Source organism: Microtus oregoni, unplaced genomic scaffold, assembly GCF_018167655.1.
Source record: "Microtus oregoni isolate MIOR12 unplaced genomic scaffold, Mior012 000014F_ref0000157, whole genome shotgun sequence".
In the NCBI taxonomy this organism is placed as follows: Eukaryota; Metazoa; Chordata; class Mammalia; order Rodentia; family Cricetidae; genus Microtus; species Microtus oregoni.
The window spans coordinates 21,563,253-21,585,944 of record NW_024543073.1 but is presented as its reverse complement, the minus strand read 5'-3'; the positions used below and the strand labels follow the sequence as shown (position 1 = coordinate 21,585,944).

The 22,692-nt window shown below is 41.8% G+C and overlaps 1 protein-coding gene across 1 annotated transcript in view; it reads right to left on the bottom strand.

Moving 5' to 3' along the window:
- Scamp1 (secretory carrier membrane protein 1) overlaps nucleotides 1-22,692 on the bottom strand; it is an 89,299-nt gene that overhangs the window by 21,208 nt on the left and 45,399 nt on the right. Inside the window, exons 3-6 of the mRNA XM_041663390.1 lie at nucleotides 8,863-8,961; nucleotides 6,974-7,082; nucleotides 4,924-5,052; nucleotides 617-776 (exon numbers count right to left, since the gene is read on the bottom strand). Of these exons, the coding sequence (XP_041519324.1) occupies nucleotides 617-776; nucleotides 4,924-5,052; nucleotides 6,974-7,082; nucleotides 8,863-8,961 (497 nt within the window). The remainder of the gene's footprint in view (nucleotides 1-616; nucleotides 777-4,923; nucleotides 5,053-6,973; nucleotides 7,083-8,862; nucleotides 8,962-22,692) is intronic.

Here is a 22,692-nt window from a genome sequence, read left to right as displayed (position 1 = left end):
TCCTAAGGTCAGGTATAAAGCATGGCATAAAATGTTACATGTTAAAATTTAAGAATGTTTATTTTCTTCTATCAACTTTTATGTTTGATTTTCAAGAAAAATAATGCTTATGAATTTTATGATCCAACAAATATATAGGCAAGCTATATTAGACTTTTCAGAAGGTATATTATAATAAACATTTTAATTTTGTATTATATTCATATTTATTTTACTGGGGAAAGGGGTGTGCCGGGCATGGTGTCCGTGGGGAGGTCAGACAAAAACTCACAGGAGTCAGTCCCCTCCTATTACCACACAGGACCTGGGGATCCAACTCAGGTCACCACGTTTGGCAGCAAGCACCTTTATTGACTGAGCCATGTCACAGATTTTAAAAAAAAATGTAATGAAACTATACCAACTTTCCCACTGGGGTATGATATAGATTATTCATTTTATGGGCAGTTTGTTTGTGGCAAAGTCTTGCTCGGTGGCCTCAGCCTAATACAAACTATGTAGCTGGCCTAGAGCAGTCCTCCTACTTCAGCATCCTGAGTGCGGAGACTCCAGGAGTGAGCCACCACCCACACACTTCACAGGTTTTAAGCACATATATTAAACACGCACACTTTACCTGAAAGCTCCGTACAGCGGTCTGTACCAACAGACAAATGAACAGGGGGTAAAAAGCAAGAACCACAGGATACTCAGTCCAAAGTCAACTGCTCGTGAAGAATCCACACAGAACCAAGCCAGGCACCCGAAGATGTTTAGGAACAGAGTCACCGCATGGACTGTGGGATCAGAAGACAGAACAACAAGAGTTACAGCTGAAAACACTTCCTAAGGGCATGCATTCTTCCCATCTTCCCATGGCAAGCTCTTCAAACATGGATGCCTCTTACACAGGATTTGAAAGCACAGTGCACACAGTAGTGCATTTTCAGGCAAAAATCCTGTGGGCTATCCCCTCCTCCTAGGTAGCTGCACGTCTAAGCCCAACCCATAGGTTTGCTTTCCTGAAAAGAAAATAGGCTGAGAATTTCTTGACCCAGGGCCCAAGAAGAGAAGCAATGTTTGTTAAAGACAAAAGCAAACAAACAAAACCCCATAGGTGGGGTCCTCAGAACACTATTCGTAAGGGGGGGACTACAGACAAGAACTGGATTACAATTAATAAACAGAAGCAAGTCTATGAGGATGACTTCATCTTCAGGAGTGAGCTGCTTTTTTTAACGGGGAAATAGCTTGATTCAGGTTATTCCCTCCACTCCACAGAGGCCACACGATGGTTGTGCCAGGGGCAGGATGTCCCCATGCTGCCAGCATGCTGCTCTCCCTAACCTGAGTAACACCAAGAAACACTGTAATCCTAAAGAACCACGCTTACCAGTTATAGCTTTTGTTTACATATTTTTATTTTATGTGTTTGGATGTCTGCCTGCAAGTATATGCATGCACCATGTGCGTGCAGGGCCTGTAGAGGCCAGAAGAGGGTGCTGCACTGAGGACAGAGATGCTGTGAGCCCCACGTGGGTGCTGAGAACCAGTCCAGGGTACTCTGCAAGAGCAACAAGGCTCCTAATCCTAATCCATCTCTCCAGACCCCTACAGTTCCAACTTTTTAAAGTGATTTTGTAAAACTGTATTCATGGGTAGAATTTTATTATGAGAAAAATTCCCATAAAATTAAAATACTATAAAATGTATATTATCAATAAAAATGTCAACCAACTATGACTTAGATTTAAAAAATTAAAAGATTATTAAATCTACTACAAACTCAATATGCATCAAAAACTAATTTTAAAATCCCTTTACAAATCAAAATCAAAAATTTATAAAACAGGATAAAACTACTCCTTCTGGGTGCCCTGATGTATTCTCATCTAAACATTAGATAAATCAACTATAGAGAAACAGCTCCAGAGACTGAAAGCAAATCTGCTGTAGCATCTAAGGGCTTTTACTTTAAAACCCATTCTTCTTTATCACAAAAAAAAAAAAAAAAAAAAAAAAAACTGTACCAATTGCTCAATTACTACCAGGAGTTTTAACCCTTGGGAAAGCTGGCTTACTAATGAAATGACTCAAAATCCTTTTTTCTCAAAATAAAGACTTTTCTTCAAAATAAAGGCTTAAAAGTGGAACTAAAATTCCTGTGAAATGGGAAATTATTTTGTAGTTCTAAAGGACTCTGGCTGTCTTAAGTTTGGTTGTGTGTGTGTGTGTGTGTGTGTGTGTGTGTGTGTTCTAATGTTAGCATGTTCTAACTTAAATTTCCATCTTCAAAAGAATAGTTTTTTAAAGTTTATTTTCTATTTCACTTGCAGAAAATGAGGAGCATGTATAGATCTATATTAATGTTTTAAAATCAAGTACAGAAAGTACCAACCTAACTTTTTGTAATATGTTACTTTTCTCCTAGATGTTTTTAAAGTAACCATGGTCAGTGAATCTTGCACTCAATAAAAGCCAGCCTGTCTTGGGTAGCTGGTGATGAAGCTGTGTACCTGAGCAGGGCACAGAAAGCGGACAAAGGCTATGGACCTCGCCATCTGTGTGTTAATTTCAATGTGTCTATGCTGGTGGATGGTGAATACAGACCAAACGCTGGACAGACCTTTAAGCCATCTTGTTCACATGATTTGCAAGGTTAAGTTACAGTTTTTTTTACGTGAAAGCTTTATTTGCTTTATGAGGCACAAATCTATGTCTGCTGGTCTGAATTTGCAACTGCTGGCGCCATGTAACTCTTGATAAATACGGATTACAAAGAGATGGCTACAGGTGCGCGCGCATCTCCTCTGCTGCCTGGTGGCTAGTGTCCATGCTTTAGTTTTTGTAAATTCAAAAGCACATTCAAAAAGGTCAGGGTTTACTCCACAGTGAAAGTTCTAATTGCTTTTGGTCATTATCTGCTTCCATATGGAACCTTTGAAAACCCATCTTCAATGTATTCATTAAAATGGAAATCACTTCTTCATCTTGGCTTTCTGTAGCTGGCATACCATGAGTCTAACCCTGGCCTCGAGAGACCAGCTTACCCAGATAGTTTGGTACATAGTGACTTTGCTATATAATGTTGGACAATGCTGGGCAAAGCTTTAGCTTCTCTAAGACTAACTAAACAATGTGGTAATTGGTGGAGGATGCAGTAGGGCTGGCTCTTCACTGCCTAACAACAAGTCAGTCTCCCACAAGTGCTAGCTCTCACTATGACTGAGTATCAACCTTTCTATCAGCCCTCAGATCCACACCAGGCCAATACTCCCGGAAGTACCCACTAAAGCAGTCTCTACTTAATGTGGGCAAATTCCTCACTGCTCACACTTCATTTCAAGCAGTGCTTCTTTGAAACAGAACCCTAAGTAGAATCTTTAGTCCCTTTTTTAAAAAGACTGGCAAAATAAATAAGACTGGGAAAAGCTGTAACTAACTGTATTACTGCTGAGAGACTCTGCAAGTTATGCATTTTTAAAACCAAACAAATTGATTTTGAAGCCATCGTTAGTACTTAACAATTAAAGTTAAACTAAAAATTCTTCCTACCCAGCCTCTATTTACTAAATTTATCATTGAATTTTCCAACTACCTCTACCATAAAAATATCTGTGAAAGTTAAATAAATTATGCCTAAAATATTATGCCATTTTTAAAATTCATATACAAAAAATGCATATATGACACAGAGAAATATACTAATTAAATAAGGCATAGAAACTGGTTAACATGTACATATATAGAATTATACCTTACATATCAAACATATATAATACTATAGGCAGCAAGGCCAAATCTCAACAAGAAACTAAGAGTCTAAAAATAATAGCCAGCTGGGTGGGGTGATGTACACCTTTAATCCCAGCACTAGGGAGGCAGACACAGGTAGATCTCTGAGTTCCGGGCCAGTGTGGTCTATGTAGTGAATTCCTGGACAGCCATGGCTACATAAAGAGAGCCTGCCTCAAAAAAAAAAATTTAAAGTAATATTCACTATAATTTTTTGGAAGGCAGCTATGCTCACCACTATACCACCAACACAGGTCCACTGTAATTTTTAGACTGAGAGCAAATGTTCTTTTTTAAAACTGTGACATAAGTAGTGCCCAGAACGAACTGCTTCTCATGCGGAGACATGAAGAATGCTCCTAAGAGTCTAAAGAAAATGATCACATCCACTCGAGAAGGCGGGCCCTAAAGCCTCACTAAACACACAGTGAAGCTCACACGCTTTCACTGCCTACAAACGACCTGCTGCCCCATCTGAACAGCCTCTCTCCTGACAATGGCGTCAACAGGGCAGATCAGAGAGTAAGGGAAGAGAGAAGTCTGTGTGTACACAGTGGGCCTTAGCAGCTCGCCATTCCTTTCCTATTTCAAAGCATGTGCATCCCAGCTGAAAATGCTCTGTTTAATGAAACTGCCCTGCAGTACGCAATCTCAAGAATAAAAGTACTCATAGCCACTTGACCATGAGAAGTGCACCGTGCCCAAAGAGATTTTTAAAGTTACAGTTCACATTACAGCATCTCCATCTCTTTCTAAAACCAGCCACAGCGCTACATTTAACAGAATCTAAATGACACTCCTTTGCATAAAAATAGTATGCTTAATTTTGCCACAGCAAGTCTCGCCTAGATAACATTCTTCTAGGAAAAAGGTCTTCACAAAAGCCTTCCCACGACAGACAAGACACCGTTCATCAGCCAGGGCTGGTGCTCCATGTGTAGGCTTCCCTCGTCCAGACTTGGACTGCTACCTGTTACACAATTGTTGTATCGAAATATGATGTTCAGTTCTGAAATTATGACTATTAATATCTGTATGAAAAGACATTTAACATGCATTTTAAATATATCACGTTCAAAAAGGTGTCTACTGATGAAAATATGAACTCAAAAGGCATCTGTACATAAATATGATTGGTTCTATACTCACACATCCATAAGTAGTACATAAGCTTTACTGTCTTCTGGAATTCTACAGGAATGTCTACAGAAAAGTCTTGATAGAAACAAGGTCCCACAGGAAAATTGCTAGGAAGAGGTGGCCAATTATTTTTTCTCCCTGTAAGTTAAAAAAAAAAGTTACTGCAACAAATACATTGTGTTCTTACTTTTCTGTCAAAGTACAGCGCACTGTTCCGGTAGACGAGGTACAAAACAGGACCACCGCTCCTCTCTACACTCTACAGCCTTGAAAGCCAAGCTGATGCTTTTTTTTTTCAGACTAATATTTTAGAAACAACAAATGCTAATAAAATTTTCCAGTATCATATACCACGTTTAACACATCTATGTATAGGAGAACCCAGGGACAAACCCTGAGAGTTTCCTAAATCAGGTTTAGTTCAAAGGCCCAGGGCCTGGCTACTGCGAGGAAGGCCATCCAATTCTTAAACTTCCATTTTCTCCTCAGTACACGAGTCCTTCAGCAGAATTCTGCTAAATTCCTAACTGATGTGCAGAGAGAAACAAGGTTCTCAACAACACAGACCAAAGAATCAAGTCTGGAGTGAATGACTGGGGGATTCCAGCATCCTGAAAACCAGAGCAAATCAGGTGCGGTGTGAGGAAGGACTGTGTGTCTGCATAAACAAAAGATGGACAGCAAGACTTGGGGAATGAAGTCAGCAACAAAAATTAAACATAAAGCACAAATTCAGACAAAAATACAAATAAAAATAACAACTAAAGTCACTTTCTGATATTAAATATATAACTTTTAACATTCAATTATACATATTTTTACCTATCTGGACATTTCTCATAAAGAGAAGTATAACCCGCTGTTTATCCTCAGCATGTGCCCTCGGTCACACTAATTGTAGTATTAGAACTGGGGACTGGGATGTAACTCAGTGGCAGAGCACTTGCCCTGCCTAAGGAACACACAAGACACATGACACTACGTAAGAGTCGCCAACAGCAAGCAGCGAGGAACGGAGGCTCTGGAACAGAAGTACCCAAGCCACTAGCTGACTGTGGTCTTAAGAAACTTCACCTTCGTTTCTTCAGAAAGTTAACTCCTGGGTCACACTTCCCAGGATGGTGCTGAGGATTTAATATGGATTAAAAGGCAAAAAAAGTACTTCAATATATTAATATACTGTAAAATTCAATAATTAAAGTCCATCTCTTTGTTACTATCTTTATCAAAATATCTTTCATCTGTCATAGAAGTGATTAGTGTTAGTCAGCATTAAGAAAATAAGACACATTATCATTAACGAGATCTCTCTCCTAGAGACACAATCTCTGATGTTGCAATCAAGGAAATGACCCAGGATAAACATGTCCTCGAGAGACCTGAGACCTAAACACTGTAAGACAAGGAAGAAATATTCAGTATTACAGCCACCTAGCAACTCCTCCCTTAACTCCCCTCCTCCTTCCTGAGGCTGCTAACTTTCCCTCATGGGTTCTTAGAGTCATCTTCAGTACTCAGAGCCTGAAGAGATCCCACAGCATGTAATTAATCATACAAACGCTTTCTTCACATTTCGACAAGTGTAATGTATCTGTGAGGAAAAGACCAATAATCCCAACAGGTCGGACTCCGAAGAGGGGTGCACTCAAAGTTCAGTGGAACTACTGAGAAGCCACACCTCCGCTCTCAGGTGCCTTCCTTTCTTCTGAGGGCCTTTCTCTTAGCCTGCATTAAGATCTTTCGTTTCTACCCCAGCTCTTTTCCAAAGAAGGAAAGAAAGGATTTAAGAGAGCCAAGGGCAGAATCAAAGGCTCCTGGCTTGGAATAAAATGAATGGATCCGATCTGTGTCTCACTTTCTGTGAGGACGCCAACATTCGTCTAGTCTATCAAAGGACCGTGCTATCATCAGGCAAGATCAGCGAGCTGCGGGTATCAAGGGAGCAATCTGCTGTGTCTGACCTCTTTGCTAGAATCAGAAAACAGGGCCGAGGTTTATCACCAGACCTAGTGACTCAAAGCAAGGACAGACATTTTCATCCCAACCCTTTGGATACTACCATGCTGACTCAGGCTCTGCATCTCCCGTTCTCGGCGGTCTAACTCCGCGGCCTTTCTCTCTAGCTCTTCTTGGCGCTTGAGGAGTTCAGCTTGAGCCAAGGCATGTTCCTGAACAAAATTACCAACACACATACATTACCAGACAGTTCAAATAGTCTAACATTCACATGCCCACTCTTATCTTAACCATGAGAGAAACCTCAGTTAAATGCACTTTCGAAATATAGGAATTCACTGAAGGCTATAGTTTTGGAAAATACTGTAGAGATATTTGATTCATTTTGCCTTTAGTTATGGAAGCCCTCAGAAGCAATATTAAGTCCACAGGATAGTAGAAAACAAACAATCCACCTCTCATTAAGAATAGCCAGAGAGCTTTTTAAAAACCCATTCTCTTTGGATGGATACCTTGCTCAGCCTAGATACAGTAGAAAGGGCCTTGGACCTTCCCTAAAGCAGTGTGCCTTACCCTCTATTAGGAGTAGATTGGGGGATGGGGTGAGTGGATAGGTGGAGGGAAGGGAGTGGGAACTGGGATTGGTATGTAAAATTAAAAAAAATTGATTTCTTCTTTTAAAAAAGATTAAAAATTAAAAATATTTTGCTTGTTCAAAAAAAAAAAAAAGATAGCCAGAGAGCTGGGCAGTGGTGGCATTTGCCTTTAATTCTAGCACTCAGGAGGCAGAAGCGGCAGATCTATGAGTTCAAAGCCAGTCTAGTCTACACAGAGAGAGAAACCCTGTCTCAAAAAAGCAAAAAATGAAAAGAAAAAAAGTCAGAGACTGGAGATAGAGAGACGGCTCATCAATTAAGAGCAAGCACATGTATGCGGTTCTTGCAGTTCCCAGCACCCACATCAAGTGGCTCATAACTAGCCTGTGACTCCAGCCTCCACCGGATGTGCACACATCCACACACAGCCACCTAAGTACATGTCAGTGAGAACAATAAAAATAAATCTTCTAAAAACAGAGCAGCAAGACTCTAGGTGACCCTGTGCCCAGGTGGGAGGAAGTGAGGTGAGGTACAGCGGGGGAGAGACGATTGGCATTCAGGACGACTCAGCTACCTCGGAAAGCAGAGTCAAATGACAAGTAGGCTCCACAAGAACAAGAATAGTTCAAACATCTCTGAAATGTCCTAAGATGCTGAGGGGTTGGGGATGAACTCTACCTCTGTGTTAGAGCAGCCATGCATTTTTTTTAATAAATTTAAGATTTCTGTCTCCTCCCAGCCACCGCCTCCCATTTCCCTCCCCCTCCCCCAATTAAGTCCCCCTCTCTCATTAGCCCAAAGAGCAGTCAGGGTTCCCTGCCCTGTGGGAAGTCCAAGGACCACCCACCTCCATCCAGGTCTAGTAAGGTGAGCATCCAAACAGCCTAGGCTCCCACAAAGCCAGTACGTGCAGTAGAATCAAAACCCAGTGCCATTGTTCTTGAGTTCTCAGTAGTCCTCATTGTCCGCTATGTTCAGTGAGTCCGGTTTTATCCCAGGCTTTTTCAGACCCAGGCCAGCTGGCCTTGGTGAGTTCCCGATAGAACATCCCCATTGTCTCAGTGTGTGGGTGCACCCCTCGGGTCCTGAGTTCCTTGCTCGTGCTCTCTCTCCATCTGCTCCTGATTTGGACCTTGGGGTTTCAGTCCGGTGCTCCAATGTCAGCCATGCATCTCATATGCTGGCTTTCCTGGACACTTGCCATCTCCCACGTCCTCTGCTGCCCACTGAGTCGTGGCTAGCTCTCTCCCAGTCATGCTTATTATTCTGTCATTGTTACTGTAGTGGTATTATTCATTGAAATCAAAGGCAATAAACATTTCACTATATGAACTATACAATAAGATGATAGATGATCTTCTAGTATTAATCTACACAGTTAACATGCACTAACCTTTGTGATCTGTGTGTAAGCTGGGTGTTCCTCTGTTGGTTTCATTATTGCTGGCTGGGTGTTGGGTACATTAGGCATTTTCACGCTGCCTGGTGGAGGCTAAAAAGGTAAAAGACAAATTATGTAACACAGAGACCCAACCTTAAGTTATTTCAAAAGAATCATAGAAAGCAAAGTCCCAAGGCCTGCCTGTCTCCATGCCTTCTCACGGTCATGCTTAAAACGCCTCAGCTCCGCACTGCCACTTTCTAACCCACTTACCAGTTTTGCAGTGCTCAGTGCACCAGGGAAGAACAGAGCATAATTGGTTCCTTACAGTAACGACACCGTCAGACTAAAGAACTGCATAAAATAGCAGGACATAGGGCCATCTGCTTGTACCTGGGAGGCTAAGGCAGGAGCCCAAAAGCTCAGGAGCCTGAGAACATGAGATAAAAGAAAGGAAGAGAGAGCCACAAGGGGGGGGGGCAGAGGGGAAGGGGAGATATGGAAGTTTACAATCAGCTCTTCCCTCTGAAGACAGACACATGTCAAAGGCCTGAAAATGTTAAACTAGAAACCTGCCACAAAACATCACTAACAACCCCACTTTGCCAGGAACACCAGCCATACATGAACGCGGCTGGAGCACCTAGAGGAGATAGACAGTTGTAAGTCTGTCTATGAGGACTTAATAAACTATTACATACATACCTGGTGTGAACTTCAAAGAAAATGAGTCAACATTGTAGAAGAAAATGTTAAATGCTAAATTGAGATTTTCAAGATGAACACAGATTTATATAGCAAACTGTTACCAAAGGAATTTTATATACTTCTCTATTATTTGCCTCCCCAACAGATACATCATATAGCACTTTTTGTTGTTGTTGTTAATGTTTTGTTTTTGAGGCAGGTCTCCTATGTAACCCTAGCTGGCTGGAACTGGCTTTAAACTCAGAGATCTGCCTGCCTCTGCCTCAAGGTCATGTACCACCATAAAGGTATGCTCCACCATATCCTGCAGTAATACTTTAACAGTTAAAAAGGAATTGGGACCAAGTGTTATATCACATGCCTGTATTCTCAGCCCTCGGGGGCAGAAGAATTACTGCAAATTCAAAGATGGTCTGATCTACAGAGTGAGGTCCAAGCTAGAGTCCCCTAGAGAGCAAGACATTCTCTTTAAAGAGAACAGAACAAAACAGTGTGTAAGATCCCAGTACTCAGAAGGATCACAAGGTTGAGGCTAACCTGGGCTAAATACATAACATGACATATAAGCAAACAAGAGAACAGAAGCACAAGACCAAGCAGCTTGGCAGCACTTGAGGAAAACACAAAATCACCCTGAAAATCAACCAGCTAAAACCTTTATCAGCACCCTGCTGCCTTAAATACCAAGCAGTCTGAGTATAAGAAGTTGATGGGGTGAGAGACAGAAGGCCAACATATCCAAGTCAGAGTCATGGAGACAAGCCCTGCTCACAAACACTAGTGTGTGCAAGCCATCTTCACATTCAGTTTCTTCCCATTTGCACATGTCCCAGTGTGTCTGCAACTACAGGACACATGGTCACTTCAAGTCAAGCACAGTTCTGGAGAAAGACCTTTGCCCAACTGCTATGACAACTGCTCCTGATTCTCCTATGTCTTCACCTCTGAGTAAGAGCAGTAAACAATAAACCACTCTTGCATGTGTGTGGGAGTATATACACACGTGTGAGTGCCCATGGAGGCCAGAGGAGGGTGTGTGTGTGTGTGTGAGTGTGTGTATATATATATATATGTGTGTGTGTGTGTGTGTGTGTGTGTGCCCATGGAGGCCAGAGGAGGGTGTGTGTGTGAGTGTATATATATATATATATACATATATATATATATATATATATATATATATACGTGTGAGTGTATATATACACACACGTGTGAGTGCCCATGGAGGCCAGAGGAGGGTGTGTGTGTGAGTGTATATATATATATATATATACACACACGTGTGAGTGCCCATAGAGGCCAGAGGAGGGTGTGTGTGAGAATATATATATACACACACGTGTGAGTGCCCATGGAGGCCAGAGAAAGGTGTGTGTGTGTGTCAGATCTCTCAAATGCAGTTACAGGAATTTGTGAGCTACCGATATAGGTGCTGGGATGCAAATTCTGGTTCTCATGACTGAGCAGCAAGTGGTCTTAACCACTGAGCCCCACTCCAGACCAAGACTGCCATTTCAGGCACAGGTAAGACCATACAGTCGTAGAGAAAGATAGCATGTAGTATCTAAAAGGCTACTTCAAGGTTCACTTAAATAACTATGTATTCAGTCAAACACATAACTAAGCTAAGATATCTAAAAAGGCTGAAAGATACTCAACATCCTTAGCCATCTGAGAAATGCAAATCAGAACAACTCTGATATTCCATCTTATACCTGTAAGAATGGCCAAGATCAAAAACACTGATGACAACTTATATAGGAGAGCATGTAGGGTAAAAAAAACACTCCTGCATTGCTGGTGGGAGTGCAAATTAGTACAGCCCCTTAGGATATCAGTATGGTGATTTCTCAAAAAATTAGGAAACAACCTTCCTCAAAACACAGTAATACCACTTTTGGGTATATACCCAAAGGATGCTCAATAGTACCACAAGGACATGTGCTCAACTATGTTCATAGCAGCACTGTTTGTCATAGCCAGAATCTGGAAAAAACCTTAATGCCCCTCAGCCAAAGCACAGATAAGGAAAATATGGTACATTTATACAACGGAGTACTATACAGCAGAAAAAAAAACAATGGCATCTTAAAATTTGCAGGCAAATGAATAGATCTAGAAAACATTGTACTGAGTGAGGTAACCCAGACCCAGAAAGACAAATATTGTATGTACTCACTCATATGTGGCTTTTAGACATAGAACAAAGAAAAACCAGACTACAATTCACAATCCCAGAGAACCTAGACAACAAAGAGGACCCTAAGAGAGACATATATAGATCTAATCTAATCTACATGGGACGTAGAAAAAGAAAAGATCTCCTGAATAAATTGGGAGCATGGGGACCATGGATGAGGACAGAAGGGGAGGGGGGAGGAGCGGAGGGAAGGAAAGAAAAATACATAGCTCATTAAAAACATTTTTTACAAAAAGTCAGCAAACACCGAAAACAAAAAAGACCTGAACACACTAAAATAATCAAATACAAACTAAAAAATATTTATTAAACATGAGGTTAGTAAAAGCTTAACAAGGGTAATGACGGTCAAAGCTTAGTAACAAATTGGTCTTCAAATGACTGTGACTCTGAAAAGCTTGAGTGGCTACATAAAGGGTAGGTGAAGTCCCGAGGGAAGGCGTGCCGATGATGGGTGCAGCTATGTTAGGGACCCCGGTGCCTCACCATGGGAAGGGCATAGCCTTCCCTGGATGAGACTAGGGATAGAAAGTCCTCCTCTGGTGTTAAGTGTTTCAGAAGACTGGCCAGTGTATGCAAGAAGTAGCAACTGCAGCTGTCTCCTCCCTCCATCCCCTCCTACACCCCCTACAGAGAGGAACTGTTCTGACTCAGTAAACTAGCTGAGGTTATAGCTGCTTCACAGTTGGTACTCAGCCCATTAACCTGAGCATGCCCACACGACCCCAGCCTTACTGTTCGTTTGTCTGGGTGTCTGTTCTTTCTTCATCCCCTTGTTCCAGGGAGGTCTCCAGGGCTGAGCTAGACCCGGCAAAACGATACAAGTGAAACTCTCTCCATACCTACTCAATATAGTTCTTGAGGTCCTAGCTAGAACAATAAGACACCAAAGGGAAATCAAGGGGATACAAATTGGAAAAGAAGAAGTCAAACTCTGTTTGCTGATGATATGATAGTTTACATAAGTAATTCTAAAAATTCTACCAAGGAACTTCTATAAGTGAAACCTCTAAAACTTCCTTCAGAGAAAAGTGTTAAGTATGATAGACAAGTTAACTACAGACAACATTAAGATGAAAGGGTAACTAAGGAAATGGAAATGGGTCTAAAGAAGACACAGAACACAGTGCAGAGAAACAAAACACAGAATACAGGAGTGCTTGTAGGCTTGATGATGGGGTTCAGGGGCCTGTCAACTAAGACCTAGGGGAGGAGATCAGAGAATAAAAGTCGGTGTCAAAGCAGGATGGAGAGACATGTACCTCACACTGAAAACTCTAAAACACAAACTAGGTCTTTAAGAAAATTAATAGACACATCACATCAAAATAACAAACTTAAAACTAAGAGATAGTAAAAGCATCCAGGGGTGAAGGAGACAATTCCTAAAGAAAAGAATGCCAGTAAGAACGTGAAATACTTCCTGACTGCAAACAGGGGAGCTCAGATACAGTGTGGCAATGAGATTCAGTGCTCATGTCGAGTTGTGAGTCAGCCAGGTTAGCATCTGAGAACTGTTTAGGTCAAGAGCATGCATCTCGGAACACTGAGTAAGTCAGTCAGACTGAGAAGCATGGCCTCTCTTTCTATCCCATCTCTCTGCTCCCTACAGCCAACATAGAAAAGTCATCTTCCTTCTGGTGTGTGAAGTCCTGCCTCACACGCAGAAGGGCCCAGAAAGAAGCAAAGCACACAGAACGACCAAGAAACATCTGAGCACATGGCTAGGCCCTCTAAGCAATGTCCCCCCACTGCTGCCCATTCTGCATCATATGTGAGCACAAAGGGTTCCTGGGTTTGGGGGTCGGAAACCTTCATATGGCATGAACTTTGATTATACACATTAGCTGTGCTTCACTCAGGAGTGCCAACCATGAGAACAAGCCCTGCATCCTACCACCTCCTACAGACATGATGTGGGATTCCCCTCTGCATGTTGTGAATACTGTTGGTTAATAAAGAAGCTGCTTTGGGCCTGTTGAGAGGACATGTAGGGATAAGTCCCGCCCCTTGGGGGGCGTGTTCACCTCGGGCTAATGTTTGCCTATAAATTTGGCGAGCGTGCTCCCAGCCGTCCCTTCTGCTTTCCTGGTCTCCACAGGAACGATGGTTCTGTAAGTCTATTTCGCCATTAAAGCTGTATATATATTTTTACAATCTGTCTGCATTCGTTTACGCTGTTACAGGGCAGACCATAGGTAGGCAGGGAAGACAGAACTAAATGTGGGGAGAAAGAAGGGCGAAGTCAGAGAGAAGCCATAGAGCTGCCACTGGAGACAGACATGCTGAAACTTTGCTGGTAGGCCATGACCTCATGGTGATGAACAGATTAATGGAGATGGGTTAAATGAAGATGTAAGAGTTAGCCAATAAGATGCTAGAGCTAATGGGCCAAGCAGTGATTTAAATAATATAGTTTCTATGTGATTATTTTGGGGCTGAGCAGCCAGGAACTAACAAGCGGCCTTCCTAACACAACAGACAAGACAAGAGGTCAAAGCACTGTATCATTAACTCTCACAAGGGAATCTTGCCTGAGACAGAGAAAGTGAAACCATGAGGGAAGTCTGAGAGGCTAGAAAGGTCTCTCATGGATGCTTCACGGTATCAAATCTTCATGTTGTACTAGACAAAACTCTAGACACAAAGGAGCACCAACCCGCCTTCTGGATACTCAGAACAAGTGTGTGCACCAGTGTAAAGTGAATTCTACCCTGGACAAACCACTCTGGCAGCACTGAAAAACCTTGAGCACTAAGAAAATCATGTGGAGATGGGTGGTAGGGTATGCATCTTTAATCCCAGCACCTAGAAGGCAGAGGCAGGCAGATCTCTATGAGTTCGAGGCTATCCTGGTCTACAAGAGTGAGTTCTAGAACACCCATAGCTATAGAGAGAGACATTATCTCGGAATAGAAATAAAGAAAAAGGAAGGAAGGGAGGGAGGGAGGGAGGCAGGGAGGAGGAAGACAAGAAAGAAGAAAGAAAATCACATGGTGCAGAGACCAACACAGAACAAGCTAGAGAGGCCAGGATGAGAACAGACAGGACTCTCATGCAGAACCACAGTCTGAAGGAGTAGACTCTACATCCTTCCCCATGGCAGGTGAGATTTCACCTCTTAGGATACTTTTAAACATCTCTGGGAAAGTCAGGGGCTAGCATTCTTTAATACTTTAGAGCACTTTACCTCTATATTTGCATATTCTGTGTGGATTTAGAAAACTCAACTAGAACCAATGAGTAAAAATTACAGAATGATCTACATTGACTCAGCAGACTTAGGACATTATAATAATAATCATGGTTATATAATTGTAGATTTGACTATTCTATAATATATTGAGCTTTCTGCTTACCAGGAACCCCAAGAGCATTACACACACAATGACAACATTCAAATCCCTTCCTTCCAGGCATGAGAAATTTAAGGATTGTCTATGTCACATAAAAATTTACATCTCCTTGGTGACAAGATGCTCTTGCTGAAGACACTGCAAACATGGTCACAAGACATAACAAATAAAGCTAAGAACGTCCTCCCTGCTAAACTTTCAGGGTGTTGGGAAGTACCACTCTGGGGAGAAAAGTCATCAATGCTCTAACAGCTATGCACTCCCAGGAATGATTCTGAACAAGCCTGCCTCCCCATGCTGTCATGGAGTGGGAGGGCTCATGGGGCTCAACCACTCCCAGTAGCCAATGGGAGGGGGACACAAGTTCACGAGTGATACCACTGGCAAGGTATACCTGCTCCTGTGCACAGTCATTGCTCACACTCCTGCACACAACCCTAAGGAAACTCACTGGCCACACACAAAAGATGTAAAAGTAGAGAGAGGGCTAGCTGGGAAAAGAGTGGAGATTGTCGGGGGGAGGAAGATAATGAGGGTGATAGGGGAACGGGGGAAATACAGCATGTACACATACTGAAAATGTCATCACTATCCACTGGTATGCATGATCAATATGTGCTAATGAAACATTTAAAACCATATGTTCTCCTTCCCCATGTACTAGAGTTTACACTCGAACCCCAGAACCAGCCCTATGCTTTCTCATGCTCAGGGACTATGGAATGGTCTTTTGTACATTCATTATATGTTCCAGCTTCAGAAACCTTAGACACTTAGAAAATGTAGACTCCAGGACTCAGCAGAGACAACCTAGGGATTGAAAGAGAAGAAATGTGCATGTCTAACTGGTCGGCATGTTGAACAACTTCCTCAGTAACCCTTACACAAGCAAACTTGGAGTTTCCTCAGGCAGCTCCACTAAGGCCGCACACGAAACTGCTCTAAGGAATTCTGCAACCTTTTAGATCGCGGCAGCAGCTGACTGTGGCTATGCTTACATGCATTCCCTTAGTTCTGAGAACAAGGACAGATATACATGCTACCTAAGAACCAGGACAAATAAACAGAATTACCACAATCAAGGGTGACAATCAAGGTTGTCCTGTGGCTATCACATGCATTTAAGGGAGGAGGAAAAGAGGGAGAGAGGGAGAGAGGAGGCTGTGTGAAAACTACAGGCCAGTCATAACTATAATGTGTGATGAACACACCAGAAGGAGAATGGTCAGAGAGGACAGAAATTTGAAAGAAAAAAGAACGACTGAAAATGTCTTCAGGTTACTGTCAGACAGCAAACCAGAGACCCAGGGAGCACACACAATACTCAGGGAAGAAATAAAACACACTCTACATATACACTGACATACTGTTCTCAAACTAGAGAAAATCAGAAAGATAAACAACCTGAAAGTCAGACAAGGGACAAAAACCCAGCTTGCCTGAGAGCAACAAAGATAAATGTATCTTGGAGGCAGAGGGTAACTCAACAGTTAAGCGCACTCGCTGCTCTTACAGAGGACCTGATTTTACTTCCCAGCACCCACATGGTGGCCCAGAGGATCTGATGCCTTCTTTGGGTACCTGCAGGTACTGGCATGCGTGGGGTACACAGACAGAATTTTTAAAAATATTTATATCTACCTTCTCAGACATCAGACAAAGAAGAGAGTGATGTCAAAAACAACTGAGGAGAAAATAAAGTCCCAAGCCTAGACTGCTGTATCCTGAGACACTATTCCTCAAAGCTGAAGAACATAGGACTTCGCACACACATCAAGGAGCTTGTCGATGTGCCTCCGGGAAGAAGGGAGACAATATGGTCAGAACTTAGGGTCTACTCAAAGGAAGAAGATCTGAGGAAAGGCCATAAGGACAAAGCAAAAACTTCTTTTTCACATTGTCAACAGCAAACAGTTGGTTTGAAATGCCAGTAGCACAGACTCTGAGTATAGAGTCATATGCATATACTTCTTGTATGTCTATGTTTATATACACACACATATATGAGTGAGATGAATGACAGAAATAATATAAGGATCAAAGGGGGGACTATTAATCGTGTTAGTAGTATAAGGCATTTTTATTGCCCATAAAGAGGTATAGAGTTATTTTGTTTGTATTTGGATTTAAGTGGATTTGAAACTCTAAGAAATAAAATCATCAAACTTAACTTTTGTGTTAAGAAAGAAAAGAAAAGCAGGTTCATACAGGATGCTCAGTTAAAAACACCAAGTGTCACAGACCAAAATGGGGGGAGGAAAACAAATAGAAAACAGCATAAATATAGGCGACACCAGCCCAACTACAAAATTTCTTTGAATGTCAATGACTTAAGTACAGCAAGCAAACCAAAGATTTTCAAAATGGATCAAAGAGTTAGTGGAAGAAGATCATCCACTGCCGCAAACACTGAAGAGCAGGCTACTAAAGAAAACCAGCGCCAGGATTAATTCTCAGGCCAGCAACCCCAAGAAGAGCAAGCCCACTCTAGCTGGAACAAAGCGGGGAGCCCTAGCTGCTGGACTGTGAACTGAAAAGCAAAGGGACATTCTCTTTGCTTCACTGGTGATAACAAGAAAGCTAAGCTTTATAAAATGCCTTGGTGCTAACCCAACTGAAGAGGGAGGGGCCTCAAAGGCCACTGAGTCACAGCAAGATTTTAAAAACCAAACCAAATCAAACCAAAACCACTCCGGTCAGCAGGAGAAAGTACTACAATGGCACATTACTCTCAAGATGACTAACTTCCTCATCAGATACCAAAGAGACATGATGGTAGCTTATCCAGACAGCTGAGCAGAAGCAAGTCCCTGTGTCAGGCTAGGCTCTCTTTTCTCCAAGTTCCCCTAAACAGATATGCTAGATATATGTCAGCATAATCTACATGCACACACACACAAACACACATGCAGTTACTGGCAACATGAACCTTCCCTCAGGCTCACGGATACTTAATTCAGGAAGCAGCATCTTCAAGAGCTGTCAAGACACCAGGAAGGACTCCCACATGCAGGACATGCCTGGGGTTGATCAGGAAGGTATACTTTTACAACTAAGCTCAAAAGGCAGAAGGAAGGAAATAAAGAAACCATAAACTGAAGTAAATACAATAGAAAAACTACAGATTAATTAAAACTACATCTAAAATTAATTAAGCTATGAAAATAAGCAGAGTTGATCATCTTTAGGTGGACTAAAAACAACAGAGATGACTCAAAACTTAAAAACTGAAAATGAGGAATTACCACAGATGCCAGAAAAATTACGAGAACCATAGGACGTTCTTCTAAACAATTCTACACCAACGACACGGGTTAGCTGAATTCCTAGAGCAACAGAATGCACCAAGACTGAGTAAGCAGAAATAGAAGGCTTGAACAGATGATAATAAAGACAGGGCAATCATCCAGAACCTCCCAGCATGGAGCTGCACAGGGCAAGAAATTCCACACCGAGAACACCAGGCAATCATGAGTTAAAGCTGTTCTCTTCCTTTGTGGTTGTTCTATTTTGAAACAAAGTCTCTCTGTTTCCCAGGCTGGCCTTAAACTCCTGACCCTTGTGCCTCCACCAGAGTGTGCCACCAGGTCCAACTACTGTATTTCTCGAATTTTTCCCAAAATTGAGCTAAAGGGAATATTTACACACATTTTATGAAGCTAATTAATTACTTTGACACCCAAGACACTTTAAGAAAACAAAAGCAAGAATAGGAGACATGAGTCAGTGGTCAAGGGCCCAGTCTAAAGTCTCCTAATGCTGTGAGAAAACACATGACCAAAGCAACATGGGGAGGAGAGGCTTTATTTCAGCTTAGAGCTTGTGGTCCATTATCCAGGGAAGTCAGAGAGGAGCACTCTTACTGGCTTGCCCGGCCTGCTTTTTCACACAGCTCAGGACCAGCTGCCCAGGGCGGTCTCACTAAGAAATGTCCAACAGACAAGCTTACAGGCTGGTGTTATGTAGCATTGTCTCAAGTTTGATTCCGCTTTGCAGCTAACTCTAGCTTGTGTCAAGTTGACATAAACCAACCAGAACAAGCCCATTCTGCTTCTGTAAAGAACTGGGACTCAGTTCCCAGAACAGGGTTAGCAGCTGACACTGACCTGGAACACCAGTTCCAGGGAAGCAGATGCCGGCCTTCTTCTCTTCCGAGGGCACTGCACTCACATGTAAACACACACACCCCCACCACATTTCCACCATATATGCACACACCACACACACAGATCACACACCACACACAACAGAACACATACATCAAACACACCACAAACATACAAACCCCACACATATACCCCGGACCTCCACCGCATACCACATGCACAAACAATACACACAACCACACATATACACAAACTCACACAAAACATTACACACATCACACCACTCACATAAAACACCAAACAGACAACAAACACACATGACACACATACCATACACAGACAACACACACACACAACAAATACACACAACCACTCATACAATATAACACAACACACACACACATAGACAACACACATACATTCATACTACACATATACACCCACACAACACATACACACAACCACTTATGATACAACATCCACACCACATAACACACCACATAAAAAAAAAAACAAAACTAAAGAAGCCAGGTGGTGGTGGTACACACCTTTAATCCCAGCACTCAAGAGGTAAGCAGAAGGATTTTGGTGAGTTCAAAGTCAGCATGGTCTACGGAGCAAGTTCCAGGACAGCCAGGGCTAAACAGAGGGACCCTGTCTTGAAAAAACAAACACACCAAACCAAAAAAAAAAAAAAAAAAAGGAAACAAAACTACAGGCCAAGTTCTCTAAGGAAAATTAATTTGTTCCCAAACCCTCAAAAGGACACCAGCAAACAAAATTCAACAACATACTTTTTAATTACACATCATGACCAAGTGAGATTTATCCTTGACCCATTAAGGCTGATACACTACATATAATAGTCAACATGACACACTGTGTCAACAGAACAGAAACTGAAAATCACAAGCCAGAGCCAGAGACCCCTGAGGGTCCAGATGTGAATCTGGAATCTTCAAGGGAGTAGACCTAAGCCAGGACCCCTGTGGGTCTGGGCATGAGTCTAGGAACTCTGAGGAACTAGGCCTGAGCCAGGACCTCTATGGGTCTGGGCGCTGGTTTGGGACATCAAAGGGAATAGGCAGAAACCTAAAACTTCTGGGGGTCCCAGTGTGAGTCTGGGAATCTGAGGGAGGAAGCCTGAGCCAGGTCCTCTGCAGTTCTAGGTACACCTGAGCCTGGGAACTCCAAGGCAGGAGACCGGAGCCAGAGACCTTGGCAGGACCAACCCCTAGGAGGGGATCCAGACCAGGATTTACAGAAAGAAGTCAAAGCCAGTAACCTAGGCCAAAGTAGGCCTGAGACAGCAAACTCCAAAGGAGCAAAGCAAAGCCGAGGAGCACTGAGCTACCTCCAGGAACATGGGGTAACCGAACTATGGCACTGATTGTACCATCTAGAACAACCATCTAGAAGATTTATCAACAGAATCTCAAATAGCCCCAGCCACACCTATTAGAGAAAAAGATGAGTAGAAAAGGTAAGAACATACGCAACACCACAAAGAGCAACATAACATCAGTAAAGCCAAAAGACCCTACAAAAGCAAGACTTGAATAACCAAATATAGATATAACAGAAGAAAATGACCTAAAAAAATTACTTCAAGAGAATGTTTGAAACTCTTAAAAGGGGAAATGAGAAATCCCCTTAAAGAAACGGAAGAAAAGACAAACAAAAAATTAGAAGACATCAGCAAATCCCTTAAAGAAAACCAAGAAAAAGCAATCAAACATATGAAAGAAACTATTGAAGACTTGAAAACTGAAATAGAGACAAGAAAACATAAGTGAGGAAATTATAGAAACAGAAATCATGAGAAAAACATCAGGAACCACAAACACAAGGATGAACAATAGAATACAAGATATGGAAGAGAGAATCTCAAGTGCTGAAGATACATTAGAGAAAATAGACTCATCAGTTAAAGAAACCATTAAATCTAACAAAAGCTTAACCCAAAATATCCAGGAAATATGGGGCACCATGAAAAGGCCAAATCTAAGAATAATAGGGATAGAAGAAGGAGTTGTTCAACTCAAAAGCACAGAAAATATATTTAACAAAATCATAGAAGAAAACTTTCCCAACCTAAAGAAAGATATGCCTATGAAGATACAAGAAGCTTACAGAACACCAAATAGACTGGATCCAAAAAAAGTCCTCTTACCACATAATAATCAAAACACTAAACATACAGAGTAAAGAAAGAATATTAAGAGCTGCAAAGGAAAAAGGCCAAGTAACATATAAAGGTAGACCTATCAGAATTACCCGACTTCTGATTGGAGACAGGAAAGCTAGAAGGTCATGGTCAAGCCTTATGCAGACATTAAGAGATTATGAATACCAGTCCAGACTACTATGCCCAGCAAAACTTTTAATCACCATAGAAGGACAAAACAATATATTCCATGACACAACTAGATTTCACCAATACCTAGCCACAAACCCAGGCCTACACAAAATACTAGAAGAAAAACTCCAACCCAAGGAAGTTGGCTACACCAACAAAGGCACAGACAATTGATGGTCTCATAGCAGCAAATCCCAAAGGGGAAATGCACAAATTAACACCACCAACAATGAAACCTAAATTAACAGAAGATAGTAATCACTGGTCATTAATATCCCTTAATATAAATGGACCCAACTCACCTATAAAAAGGCACAGACTAGCCGGGCGGTGGTAGCACATGCCTTTAATCCCAGCACTCGGGAGGCAGAGGCAGGCGGATCTCTGTGAGTTCGAGACCAGCCTGGTCTACAAGAGCTAGTTCCAGGACAGGAACCAAAAGCTACGGAGAAACCCTGTCTCGAAAATAAAAAAAAAAAAAAAAAAAAAAAAGGCACAGACTAACAGATTGGGTACGAAAAGAGAATACATCCTTCTTCTGCATACAAGAAACACATATCAACCTCAAAGACAGACATCATCTCAGAGTAAAGGGTTGGACAAAATATTCCAATCGAATGGACCTAAGAAGCAAGCTGGTATAGCTATCCTAACATCTAACAAAATAGACTTCAAGCTAAAATCAATCAAAAGAGACAAAGAAGGTCATTTCATATTAGTCACAGGAAAGAAACCATCAAGAGGAAGTCTCAATACTGAACATCTATGCCCCAAATACAAGGGCACCCTCATATGTCAAAGAAACACTTCTAAAGCTTAAATCATACATTAAATCCCACACACTAATAGTGGGAGACTTCAACACTCCTCTCTCACCACTGGACAGGTCAGCCAGACAAAAAATGAACAAAGAAATAAGAGAACTAACAGATGTTATGACTAAAATGGACTTAATAGAATATTCGATCCAAACAGAAAAGAATATACCTTCTTCTCGGTACCTCATGGAACTTTTTCAAAAGTTGACCACATACTTGGTAACAAAACAAACCTCAACAAATAGAAAAAAATGGAATAACCCAATGTACCTTATCAGATCACCATGGTTTAAAA